Raw genomic sequence first — 14,054 nt, 5'->3', positions numbered from 1 at the left:
CGTTCTACCATTTTTTCTTCATTATATAGAAGATGACATATTGAATCTTCTCCCCGTCTCCTGCCGAGCATTTGCAACAGTTCACCTCGTGCCAATGTGTCAAACACACGCCAAAACCTTCTGGGGGCCCACAATGAATGCGGACACTCGCTCACGCCTTGCTGCCTGTTTGGAACCTGCGCACAGAACAAGACATCCACCAGAACCCGTTGCGACCTTCTCCACCCCTTGCCAAGCCCCAGCCGGTCTTGGTCTGGCGTCTCTCTGAGGCTGTCCAGTCGAGGCCCCGAGTTCATCTCTCAGCTGTGGCGATCGTTCTGCCACAGTTAAATAAAGATGTTCTGATATCAATTCCCGCATCAGTTCATCTCAACACATAGGCCTGGCCTAAATGAAAGAGCAGTTTATATATTGACTGACATTAGTTTAGTGTTTGGCATAATATAGAATGATTTATTGCTTGTTTAGTGAATAATACATAACATATAGAACTTTAAAGGTCCCATGGCATGAAAATCTCACTTTATGAGGTTTTCTAACATAAATATGAGTTCCCCTAGGCTGCCTATGGTCCCCCAGTGGCTAAAACTTGCATTCGGTGTAAAACGAGCACTAGGTGTTCTGCTCGCCTTTGAAAAAACGGAGGCTCAAGCGCGCTGATTTGGAATGTGGTCCCATATGTCGTCATAAAGGATCTAAACTCCTCCTCTTTCTCTCCCTGGCCCGCCCAGAGAATTTGGCCCGCCAATTAGACACAACCGTGCGAGCGCCACATGTGTGTGTGTGTGTGTGTGTGTGTGTGTGTGTGTGTGTGTGTGTGTGTGTGTGTGTGTGTGTGTGTGTGTGTGATTACACACAGTGTTTGCTGTTGATGTTATGGCGCATAACACGTTGGTTCTTTGACTTCTCTTGTATTTCCACAACGAGACTGTAGTTGGGGTTATCTCAGCCATGGTTGAGAAGGAATTGGGGGATAGGAACTTTCGCTTTGACTCCCTGAAGCATGAACTGCGACATGCTGCCTGCCGCTGGTTGCCGCGAAGCAGCATCGCCCGGCAGCGGGCAGCCGGCAGCAGGCAGCGCGCGGTTCAGTCTACTTCAGATTGATGTGGAAGTGGAAGTACCAGAGACGTCGGAGAACCCAACGAAGTTGTTTGTGATTCATAATATCGTCTGGAGGCGCACACAGCTTGGCCACGATAATATGTATTATATGATATAGATATCTATGTATTATATGATATTATTTAGATATAGAGCTCCAGGACTGTAACGCGTGTGTCGTACACACGCGTACACACAAAGTGTTGTACACGCTGTTGGTGTTATGGCGATTAACACGTCGGACTCTCGTCTCTGGTATTTCCACAACGAGACTCGTAGTGGGGGTTATCTCAGCCATGGTTGAGAATGAATTGGGGGAAAGGAACTTTGGCTTTGACTCATGGTTTGGCTTTGACTCGTGGTTCATGTACTCAAGTACATGAACCACGACATGGAGGAGAAAGGGATTGTTGGCCTCGAATGTCTCCCGCTTGAGCCCCGCTTCCCGCTGCCGAGGGACCACTGCCTCGTTGTGCAGGAGGCGGTGGTGCCTAAGCGCTGACCGCTGTCGAGGCGGTGGTCCCTCGGCAGCAAGGCTCCGGCGGGAGACAACCGCGGTCAACAATCCCTTTCTCCTCCATGTCGTGGTTCAGTCTACTTCAGATGTGGACGTGGAAGAACAAGAGACGTCGGAGAACCCTACACGGTCGTTTGAGATTCATAATATCGTCTGGAGGCTCAAACAGCTTTTGGCCGTGATAATATATATTATACGATATAATTATCCATGTATGATATGATATTATTTAGATATAGAGCTCCAGTACTCCCGTGTGTTCTATAATATTAACAGAACACGGCTAAAGGCTGTGTGCGCCTCGCCATACACCACTGTAAACAGAGTGCTTGGTACCGTGGCTGCAAGCTGCTCAGGGCCACACCCCCACCCTCCTCCTTGACCCGCCTCGCTCCTCCTCCTCATTTGCATTAAAGCTACAGACACCAAGACAGCGCATTTGGGAGAAGCTCAATGTGCGACTGGCTCGGAGTGGCTGTAACTCTGCACCACGGCTGAATTTCGGGAACGTCTTTGAATACTGTGTTAGTGGCCCACAAATACCTATATTAAAGCATCCATAAAATAGCATGTCATGGAACCTTTTAAAAGAAAAATCGCATACTAAATCGCAATCGCAATATTGGTTGAAATAATCGCAATTAGATTATTTCCCCAAATCGTTCAGCCCTACTTTGGAGCCACCTTCAGTCTTTCAACCGATTACCATCCACAAAAACAACAGTTGAAATGAACAACAACAGACCATTGAATGTTATATTTTTAGGTTGGATTATTCCCTTAATTGTTTTGCTTTTTCGGTGACTGTCGAAGAGAATTTGTGTAAAATAGTACTACATTTGCAAGAAATAACGTTGACATCTTCATGTATTAAAAGACCTTGTTAAAAAATATCACAATTATATCATGGATTTTACAATAAATAACTGCCACTCTCCTGCTATTTTGTATGTCAAAGATCCCTTCTGTTTATATTGAGATCCCTCACAACACAATTAAAAATGGCTTGTAACTGTGTGTGACAGCTACGTTAATTTCCTTTCCCTTGGATTATTGATTGCTGTCATGATCATTTAAAAAGGCATTATAAAAATGCTCTGAAAATAAATGTCTACCCTAGCTTTAATATTTCTGTGCTTGTTGTTTTTCAAATATGTGATTAACAGTGGCTTGTGAAGGTGGGATCACATGTTGATGTTTGTGTGGCGTCATCCCCAGTGAAGGCATTGTCACCATGCCTACACTGGTGATGATGTTGAATGATGACATTACCTGCTGGTAAAAGAAAAGAGACCTGATACATAGGAAAACTTAACAGCAAACGGTCAAACCATCCCTGGCCTGCCGAGAATATCCAGCACTATACGGCACTACACCACTCTGTACTCTGAACCATTGTATTGCATGTATGTGGAAATAATATTTTTATTAGTACTATGGAACCATGTCTGTCTTTTATGTACTTAACATAGGGTGATTATTGGATTGTCTGGGGACCATATGGTTGTCATTTTAGTAGTCCTTTGTAACATTGTCCTTAACGACCTTACATTTTTTAGCGGCAATGCAGAGTGCAGGACATTTGAGAGTTAATGTTAGCGGTAGCGTGGAGTACCAAGCCTCACAGGAGATGATTGTGTTCTGTACTTTATCTGTGGTGCTGTGCTGCTCTTTTATCTACGTGAACTGTGTTCTGTTGTACACCTTGAGGAGCAAGCCAGTTTTTTGTGAGACATCCCGTTACATTCTGTTGTTTAACCTTCTCTTCGCAGATACTGCCTATCTTGTAACAAGTTTATTACTCTACATACTGGCTGTTTGCAGGCTGAGGCTGAAAGTGTATGTTTGTGGTTTGCTTACAAGCCTTAGTGTTTTGGAAGACATCATCTCTCCTGTCACTCTGATAGTGATGTCCATTGAGAGATATGTGGCTGTGTGCTTTCCTATGAGACATACAGACCTTGCCACCGTCAGAAACACAGGAGCAGCCATCGCTGTTGTGTGGACCATCTCTGGTGGCAATGTTCTAATGCGAGGGTTAATACTTGTTGGTTGGAAAAATAATTTTGATCCAAAAGCGGAAATGAAAGACTTCTGCTCGAAAGAGGCAATGTTCCTGGCACCGATGTCCAGTGTAGTTGATAAAGCATTTTGCGCTTTTGTGTTTGCATTTGGGGGACTTGTAACTATTCTTTCCTATGTTGGTGTAATGTTGGTAGCCAGGTCAGCCTCGACAGACAAAGCATCTGCCAGCAAGGCTGGAAAAACAGTTTTACTTCATATGATTCAGTTGGTTGTGATTCTCATCGCTACCATCTACTCTAGCCTTCTCGTGAGCTTTGCAAGAATAGTGGACAGAACCACTTTGATTCGTCTCTACAACAGTTTTTTTGTGTGTTTGAATCTATTTCCCAGGTGTCTCAGTGCTCTTATCTATGGGCTCAGAGACAAATCCATCAGGCCCCTCCTCTTGAAAAGGCTCTGTGGTGATATCAAATGCTTGGCCCCCCAATCTGTGGATGAGCAAACAAGGATTAAGGATTGTCCTGTCCCATGAAATGCACAAAGAAAACTAAAGGAATTGATAGATATGTGAAAAGATTAATATATTTTGAAAGTCAAAAATATTTTTCTCCGGAGATAAGTTATTTTTTAAATAGCTGCACTTGTTTTAGATTCAGGTCAGTTTACAGGTGACCCCTTTGCACTCACAAGCTATTATACCCCTCTGACTCTTAAAACATAAATAAGTAAAGACATTCGCTAAAGTGACATATGATCAAAAGATGGTGTCATGGACGTTATGCAAACACATAGGGTTTTCCCTAAGCATTCCAGAATGTCATTGGTTTAAAACTTGAGCTAAATTGTTATGTTGTGGGACAGAAATATTGATTTGAAATGAGAATGTGATTTGAAAGTGCTAAATGTTTTTACTTTAATATAAATGTATAACTATTAAACTATAGCTATAATATAGTTGGTGGTTTAATGTTATCTGTTAGGTAATATAAATCATTTTATTATGTTTTTAGCTCTACTTTAATGTGAATACAGCCATACAAAATGATTGTGTGTATCTCTTTCAATGTAAATATCTGTTTTTGTTTATTGCTCTATTTCTTTATTGGTTTATAGTTATATTGTTATTTAAATTTGTAATTATCTTCAATAAATTGTAATATATCAGAGCAGAGTTATTAATTGAACACACTTTAAAGCTGCACTAGGTAGTCTTTGCGTTCTTAAGTTAGGATTGTCATTCCCTCATGAACTGAAACCAAAGTAAATTGTAGGCTAATAGGTCATAAGTATCTATGTATAACTGCTCGTTGAATCAATGGATGTGTGGTACCTGGTATGAGTAAGTATCCTTTGTAGTATGACAATACAACCTCCCATTAAGGGTTAGTTTGACCAAATCTATAACCCCCCGAACAGTAACAATTGCTCATAAAATCAAAACATACCGATAAAAATATTAGTTAATATTCATAATGCAAAAATTTTAGCTGAAACAGGGGGGTCACTATCACTTTAACACAAGATAGAATGGCCATATTCTATTTCAGAAATAACAAATGTCACGTAAAAAAGGTATATATTTTTATATACTTTTAAAATGTAATTTTAACCTCCCCTGGAACCTGTAACAGGATTGTTAATATAATGTGCAGGTTTAACATACAGAGACACTTGTGTAGCCGGTGTAGCCTCGGGTACTTTATTCCAAGCTTGTTTACATTACCGTCTGTGTCTCCCTAAACCTTCCCCCGCCTCCTTACATACAGGTTCCTACGTAAGTCACTTCATCTCCCCCTTTTATTGAAGTACCAGAATTTATTTTGTTAACTTTGAATATTATTAATTAACCGTAAATATACTCTCCAGTATAACATTTATCTTCATATAATTATTATTATCATTCTGTCAGCTCCTGATACCTTGGAGCTGTGCAGGGATTATTCTGCCCTGTATTACCAGGCTCCCTAACTGTTTAAGGCTGGTGATTACAAGTCCATCCTAGCTGAGGTCTTATGACCCGCCCGGATCTGGTCACGGTAGGTGTCTCAGGCGTCTCTACGAAGAAACAGATTCCCGATGTGGAATCTGTTTCTTCGTAGACTCCCCGTGGGTAGGTCAACGTTGTAGGTTATTGGTGTTGGAGCTTGGCCTCTGACAGTTCCAGGCTTGTGTTTTTCACCCAGACTCTTTGTCCTGGTCTGAGCTCTTGTCTTTCTTTTGTCTTTTATTGAACCAGGAAGTTTGTTTCTCCTTCATGTCTTGATCCTTCATTGTGAAAGCCTGGCGGTCAGGCCGCTTAGGCTGTAGTTTCTCCCGGCTAAAGGTGTTCTGATATGCTGACCCATCAATAGCTGTGCTGGGGAAAATCCATGTGACAATTGAGTAGCCCTGTAAGCCATGAGTGCCTTGTGTGGATCCTCTCCCTTAGCCAGGAGAGATTTCACCGTCCGCACAGCTCCCAGCTTCCCCGTTGCTCTGCGGATAGCGGGGACTGCTGGTCACGTAGCTGAAGTTGTATTCTCTGGCGAAGTCTGCAAACTCAGTTGCAGAGAATTGGGGGCCGTTGTCGGTGACGACAGTCACCGGGACTCCATGGCGTACGAATATGGACTCCAACTTCTCCTTTACATGGGCTGTGGTAATGTTACCACAGCCCAAGCTAGCTACATCAATGTAGCAATAGAAGTATTCAATTACCACAAGGTACATTGCGCTCTTCCACTGAAAAATATCTGCTGCAACGTGCTGCCATGGTCTAGCAGGTAATGGCGTCATCAGCAGTGGTTCTGGTGCGTTCTGAACTTCCTTTGCACATATCACACAGTTTTCCACTTTCTGTTTTATGCGTTTGGTCAGACCCGGCCACCATACAGACTGCTGTGCTCTGGCAATACATTTTGTCATTCCTTGGTGACCATCATGAATCTTGTTGAGCATCTCCTCTTGCATAGTAACAGGGATGAAAAGTCTTTCGCCCTTTATTAGTAGACCCTCTGCTACCAGCAGATCCTGACGAAACTGCCAGTACTGCTGGAGTTCTGGTGGGAGAGCCTTTCTGTTAGGCCATTCGGTCTGCACCATGTTTTTGAGTCACATACAGATTAGCGCCAGTGCTTCAATCTGGGCATATCTAAGCTCCGCTTCTCTCATGCTGCGTAAGATGAAGGCAACTGGAAGCCATTTCCCTGATGGTTGCTTGAGAAAAGACCCCTCCGAGCATCTGCTGCAACTTTTGTGTCTCTGTTCGGGCAGTACTGTGCTAGGAAAGCGGGTGAGCTCAATTCTCGACGCAGCTCCTCAAAGCCCTCTGCTGCATGCTCCCCCCAGGCCCAGTCATTGAGCAGGTCTCTTATCCGCTGTGTGAGCTCAGCGATACGCGGCGAAAACTTTCCCACATAGTTAACCATGGCCAAAAATCTCCTGACATCAGCAACATCTTTAGGTATGGGCATTTCTGTGATTGCCTTGATTTGACTTGGGTCTGCTTCCATGCTCAGTGCGCTGGCAATGTGACGCAGGATTGTGAACCGATCCACAGCAAACCAGCATTTGTCGTTGTTGAGTGTCAACCCCTCCTTCTGGAGTTAACCCAACACTTGGTGCAGCCTGTGGTCGTGTTGTTCACGAGACGTCCCAAAGACGAGAATGTCATCTTCATGACAGACAGTCCCTTCAAGTCCTGCCAGCACCTGTGTCAGCCGCCTTTGGAAGTGCTCCGGTGCTGATGAGATCCCAAATGGCAATCTTTGGAACCAGTACCTTCCAAAAAGGTGTAATAAATGTGGTTAGTGGAACTGAGTCTGGGTGCAGGGGAACCTGCCAGAATCCTGCAGTGGCATCGAATTCTGTAAACACTGGTGCTCCTGAAACCTTCCCCATGCAATCACTCCCATTTTTTCCATTCTTTGGAGTTCCTCTTAAACTTTGCCAACCCAAGGTAGTGGTACCCGACGTGGCAGTGACAGGGCTTGGTTCCCTCCTTCAGCTTAATTTTGTACTACCCTTGCAGGCGTCCCAAGCCTGTAAAAAACGTTAGGGTACTGGCTCCTGACGTCTGCTGACAGCTCCTGAACACCTTCAACACTCTTCATTTTCTCCTATAGTGTGCCATATTGACAGTGTTCTGCTAGTTTATAAACTGCAGAGATGAAAGATTCAGCAGATTCCCCTGGCTCTTGGCATTGTTTGTTAAATCAAGCCCGTTCGTATATAACATTATGTTTGCAAACAAATTATTTTTCAAAAGCATTTCTTACCACGATGTACATCTTTTGGGTCTGCTCTACTTAAGCTCAGTGTGCAAAAAGTGTCATCCGCTTTCTCACCCATGGTGTAAACAAGTGAATTAACTTGATATTCTTCAGGTTTTTCATTCAGTCCTGCAGCGATCCAGAACCGTTCAAACCGGCGATTCGAGTTGAGCCAATTACCGAAGTCCGAGAAGTCAAAGTTATTGAGTTTATTGAGAACAGGGACTCCATTTTTCCTTTTGCAGGCTCGCACAACGCTGTCTCTCTCTGATATGCTGGCTCTCTGCTCCCCTAGTTTCTAACTGATAACTTAGCCTAGCTTATCCCTGAATGGGATTTACACTGCACAGAAGTCCGTAAATATTTTCCAAAAAACATATTTCAGGAACTCTGACGTTGCTTGTGACGGGGTTTAGCACTTCTGACACCATGTAACAGGTTTGTTAATATGCTGTGCAGGTTTAACATACAGAGACACTCGTGTAGCCTTGGGTACTTCATTCTAAGCTTGTTAACATTACCGTCTCCCTAAACCTTCCCCTGCCTCCTTACATACATGTTCCTACGAATGTCACTACAGAACCGTCACCTTATCGGGGTGGAGAGGTTTGCGTGTCCCTGTGAACCTGAGGACTGTGTTGTCTGGAGCCTTGTACTCCTGGGTCTCCCATGACAGAGTTGTCTCAGGCGAGGGGCCAGACTAATAATGGTTCAGCAAGACCCCAAGGAATATTAAAAAAAGAGGAGGAGAGACCCTGCCCGGAGGAAGCCTAGGGCCTCCGTCTGGAGCCAGGCCCAGACGGAGGGCTCGTCGGCGAGCGCCTGGTGGCCGGGTTTGCCACGGAGCCCAGCCGGGCACAGCCAGAACAAGCAACGTGGCACCCCCCCACCCTACTTCGTCCTGTGGGCCCGCCACCTGCAGGAAGACTAGCTGGGGTCGGGGTCAGGGGTCTCGACGGACCAGACACATGCGGCAGAAGCTGACTTTGGGGACGTGGAACGTCACCTCCCTGTGGGAAAAGGAACCGGAGCATGTGAGGGAGGTGGAGCACTACCAATAAGATCTGGTGAGGCTTACCTCGACGCAGTCTTAGCTCTGGTACTGTACTCCTGGATAGGGGTTGGACTAGGAGTGTACGGTATGAACGGCATAGAAAGTACACCAGTGTGATTTGCGCTACGGTATGGATTTTGACGATATCGTGTAACCGGTTTCCTTATTTCTTGTGACGAGCGCTAAATAAGCAATGACGTAATCACACAATGCCATGCTGCGGTGTCAGCCTGCGGAAGCAACGCACTGTACAACATGCGCCAGAGGGGGGCAGCGACATAATAAATATGTGTATCACGTCAAACATCTAGGTGGACATGCCCACTTGTGATGTCATAAGGGGCATTTTTTCAAAACGGCTTGTTAGGCTAATCACACTGACACCTGGTGGCATGTCATGGGACCATTAATTTAATACTATGCTGCTAGATTTTATTGTTTTAAGGGTACACGCAATGAGGCCAAGTGACCATACACGACACATGTGCACTGATGACAATTCTTACAATACTGTTACTGAAGTAGAGTCGCGTACTTTGTTTCAACAAATTTACCATCTTGGTAGTTTCATTTTGTTCGAGTTAGAAACCTCCAGTCCTTCTGCACTTGAATTCAGTTTTTTATATTAACTTTGTGCAGTGTGATTTCATTGTAATTCATGAAAAAGAGATTTTGCATTTTTTGTATTGCAGTTTTGCACAATAAATGTTCTTAAAATACATCTGTACCATGTGAAATGTCCTAGTAATAAAAAATACACTAATAGCTGCCTAACCAGTATTTTACCCCTTCAGATGCATTTATATAGAAATAAGAAGATAAAATGAATATACCGTGATATAATACCGTTGCCGTCGATGCCTCAAATCACACCGTGATATGAATTTGAGTCCATACCGTACAGCCCTAGGTTGGACTCTATTCTTCTCCGGAGTTGCCAGGGGTTTGAGGTGTCGGGCGGGTGTGGGGATACTCATAAATCCCCAGCTGAGAGCCGCGGTGTTGGAGTTTACCCCGGTGGACGAGAGGGTTGCCTCCCTACGCCTAAGGTTGGTGGGGGGGGGGGGGGAAACTCTGACTGTTGTTTGCGGTATGCATCGAAACAGCAGTTCAGAGTACTCTGCTTTCTTGGAGACCCTGAATGGAGTCCTGTATGGGGCTCCAGTAGGGACTCCGTAGTTCTGCTGGGAGGCTTCATTGCCCACGTGGGCAACGATGGAGACACCTGGAGAGACGTGGTGAGGAGGAACGGCCTCCCTGATTTAACCCTGAATGGTCGTTTGTTATTGGACTTCTGTGCTAGTCATGGATTGTCTATAACAAACACCATGTTCAAGCATAAGGGTGCTCATAAGTGTACCTCGTACCAGAGTACCCTAGGCCGAAGATCAATGATCGATTCCGTGATCGTGTCATCTGATCTGAGGCCGCATGTTTTGGACATTCAGGTGAAGAGAGGGAGGGGAACTGTAAACCGACAACCATCTGGTGGTAAGTTGGATCAGGGAATGTGGGGAAGATTCTGGACAGACTCTGAATTGGGAATGTCTGGAGGAGGCCCCCATCCTATTGTTCAAAGCCTCCATTGCTGAAGCTGGGGCGGTGAACTATGGCCTCAGGGTCTTAGGTTCCTCAAGGGGCGGTAACCCTCAGACACAGTGGTGGACCCCGGTGGTCAGGGAAGCCGTTCGACTGAAGAAGGAGGCCTTCCGGGATATGTTATCCTGAGGCAGGGTACCGACAGGCTCGAAGGGCTGCAGGTGCTGCCGTGTCGGAAGCTAAGCAGTGGGTGTGGGAGAAGTTCAGAGAGGCCATGGAGAAGGACATTGGGTCGGCATCAAAGTATTTCTGGAAGACCATCCGGCACCTCAGGAGGGGGAAACAGAGAACCATCAAATCTGTGTACAATAAGGATGGGACTCTGTTGACCTCAACTGAGGAGGTAGTCGAACACTTTGAGGAACTCCTGATTCCGACTAGCCCTAGCCCTCTATGATGGAGGCAGAGCTCGAGGTTGAGGGTGGTTCTACGTCAATTTCCCTGGTGGAAGTCACTGAGTTATACATCAGAGATGTAGTTATACATCTCTGCAGTGGCCCCGGAATGGAACTACGGACCAGCTCTTCACTCTCGCAAGGATCCTGAAGGGGGCCTGGGAGTATGCCTATCCGGTCTACATGTGTTTTGTGGATCTGGAGAAGGCATATGACCGGGTCCCCCGGGAGGAACTGTGGGAGGTGCTGCAGGAGTATTTATTTAGCGCTTTTTCTGTAACCAGTGCACCATTTGAGAATGCACTATTTAAATATTTTGAGTAGGGATCACTGGACATACACTGTATGAATGCAATAATGATTGTAATACCCATGAATGTATAACTTTTTCTGAATAATTTCTGATGATGTTTATAATGATTTACTGCTTTTCGTTTATCATTGTTAACTGAATTACGATTTGTGTCTTGTGAATTGTTATGTTTTTTGTCTTTCTGTAAGGACCCCAGGAAGACTAGCTCGTCCCACTTTGGTGACAGCTAATTGGGATCCTTTTAAACAATAAACATTAAATAATAAACCATGAAATCTACAAAAATAAATAAAACTCTTGTCTAGATACATGAAAAGATTTATCTTTATTTGAAAAAGGTCTATTTGGCTCTAGAGATGACAGATTTTTAACTAGTGGCACTGTTTTTGGTTTCAGGTCAAATCACATGTGACCCCTTTGCCCTCACCAGCTAAAGTGCCCCTATGACTCTTGGTAAACATAAATTAAGAAAATAACTAATGCCATTTGCTAAAGTTATAGATGGTATGAAGTGATTAGTTAGTTAGTTAGTTGCAAATACCTAGTGACATCCCAAAGCATTGCGGAATGTCAATGGTTTAAAAGTAATTTGTGAGAGAAAAAGATTGATTGGAAATGAAAATGTGATTACAAAGTGTTAAAGTTTTAACTGGAATATAAATGGTTTATGCTTGTTAAAATGGAAGGAATGAGAGGAAACGACTAAAATACACTTTGACGTCAACAAAGAAAGCCACCTGCATTCTGCATTTCTGACACAATCATTGCCAAAAACATTAATTTTTAACTTTTCTAATGCATGTGCAAAACAAACAGTTGACCTGCACAACAAAATACTTTTTAATGTTTCATTTTAAGTGTGATGGGGAAATGACTCCAAAAACTGTGGAATCATCCATCTCTAGTTTCCTTGTCCTTACTTTGATGCAGGAATTTTACAACATTATTATCTCCTTTCAATATGTAAAATAAAACTATATTTGCAAACAATAACATTGTGTCATATCTGCCATGTATTTAAAAAACATTATTTTAAAAACATAGCCCTAGTAAAAATTATATTAGATTTAAAAATAAATAACTACCACTCTCCATTTTATCCAATCAGAAATCCCATCTGTTTATACTGAGATCCCTCTCATCAAAACATTTGACAAGGGTTTGTGACAGGCCTGCGACTGCCACAGGCAACTTCATCAGTGCATTTGATTTATTGAGTGCTGTCATAATGTAAAGATACTTTTAACAAGCATTACAAAAATGCTTCTAAAAATAAATGTTCTACCCTTGCTTTAACATCTCAGTTTTTTTTCAAACATGTGAGTGGCTCGTGAAGGAGTCACATGTTCACATGACATCATCCCCAGTGTAGGCATTGTCACCATGGCTACACTGGGGATGATGTCAAATGATCATCACCTGCCGATCAATAGAAAAGAGACCTGCTATATTGGAAGACTTGGCAGGCAAACGGTCAGACCATCCCTGGGTTTCTTAGAATATTCACCACGATACTATCCACTCTGTACTCAGAACAATTGTATGTATGTATGTGGAAGGGATTTTTTTCTTCCTTTTACATACTGAACATAGAGTGGCTATAGAATTGTATGGGGACCACTTGGTCGTCTTATTTGTCCTTTGTAACATTGTCCTTAATGACCTTCCGGTTTTCAGCTGTGATGCAGAGTGCAGGACATTTGAGGGTCAATGTTAGTGGTAGTGTGGAGTATCAATCTACAGAGCAGATGATTGTGTTCTGCACTTTATCTGTTGGGATATGCTGTACTTTTCTCTACATAAACTGTGTTCTGTTGTACATCTTGAGTAGCAAGCCAGTTTTTTGTGAGACGTCCCGTCACATTCTGTTGTTTAACCTTATCTTCGCAGATACTGCCTACCTTGTGACAAGTTTGTTGCTCTACTTACTTGCTGCTTTCAGGTTGAGGCTGAAAGTGTATGTTTGTGGTTTGCTTACAAGCATCAGTGTTTTAGAAGACATCGTCTCTCCTCTTTCTCTGATAGTGATGTCCATTGAGAGATATGTGGCTGTGTGTTTTCCTATGAGACATACAGACCTTGCCACCGTCAGAAACACAGGAGCAGCCATCGCTGTTGTGTGGACCATCTCTGGTGGCAATGTTCTAATGCGAGGGTTAATACTTGTTGGTTGGAAAAGTAATTTTGATCCAAAAGCGGAAATGAAGGACTTCTGCTCGAAAGAGGCAATGTTCCTGGCACCGATGTCCAGTGTAGTTGATAAAGCATTTTGCGCTTTTGTGTTTGCATTTGGGGGACTTGTAACTATTCTTTCCTATGTTGGTGTAATGTTGGTAGCCAGGTCAGCCTCGACAAACAAAGCATCTGCCAGCAAGGCTGGAAAAACAGTTATACTTCATATGATTCAGTTGGTTGTGATTCTCATCGCTACCATCTACTCTAGTATTCTCCTAAGCCTTGCTAGAATAGTGGACAGAACCACTTTGATTCGTCTCTACAACAGTTTTTTTGTGTGTTTGAATCTATTTCCCAGGTGTCTCAGTGCTCTTATCTATGGGCTCAGAGACAAATCCATCAGGCCCCTCCTCTTGAAAAGGCTCTGTGGTGATATCAAATGCTTGGCCCCCACATAACTGCTGATGTCAAAACAACCATGTAATCACAATCACTTTGTCTTCACTTCTCAACCCGTTTTCTTATGTAACCAATTTGATAGACGTAGTCAGGTTCATTCTTATTTCATCACGCCAGCTGATGATGGCCAGATCATGTTACCAAGTCCAAAATCAAATGCTTT

At 43.6% G+C, this 14,054-nt stretch overlaps 2 protein-coding genes across 2 annotated transcripts; both read left to right on the top strand.

The window, feature by feature from the left end:
- Window positions 1-3,121: 3,121 nt before the first annotated feature.
- Window positions 3,122-4,178, top strand: LOC307077593 (odorant receptor 131-2-like; the record flags this gene model as incomplete). The annotated part of the gene is given in 2 exon segments (XM_079739021.1): window positions 3,122-3,172; window positions 3,174-4,178. Coding segments are annotated over 2 exon segments (1,056 nt in total).
- Window positions 4,179-8,864: 4,686 nt separating this feature from the next.
- Window positions 8,865-13,890, top strand: LOC307077592 (odorant receptor 131-2-like; the record flags this gene model as incomplete). Its single annotated transcript, XM_079739020.1, is given in 6 exon segments — window positions 8,865-8,930; window positions 9,938-9,999; window positions 10,119-10,188; window positions 11,044-11,180; window positions 12,851-12,932; window positions 12,934-13,890. Coding segments are annotated over 6 exon segments (1,374 nt in total).
- Between the last annotated feature and the right edge of the window lie 164 nt (window positions 13,891-14,054).

The sequence above is a fragment of the Pollachius pollachius genome, assembly GCF_949987615.1.
Source record: "Pollachius pollachius genome assembly, chromosome: 6".
Taxonomy (NCBI): Eukaryota; Metazoa; Chordata; class Actinopteri; order Gadiformes; family Gadidae; genus Pollachius; species Pollachius pollachius.
The sequence above is the reverse complement of the archived record's forward strand: the minus strand, read 5'-3'. Positions and strand labels throughout refer to the sequence as shown.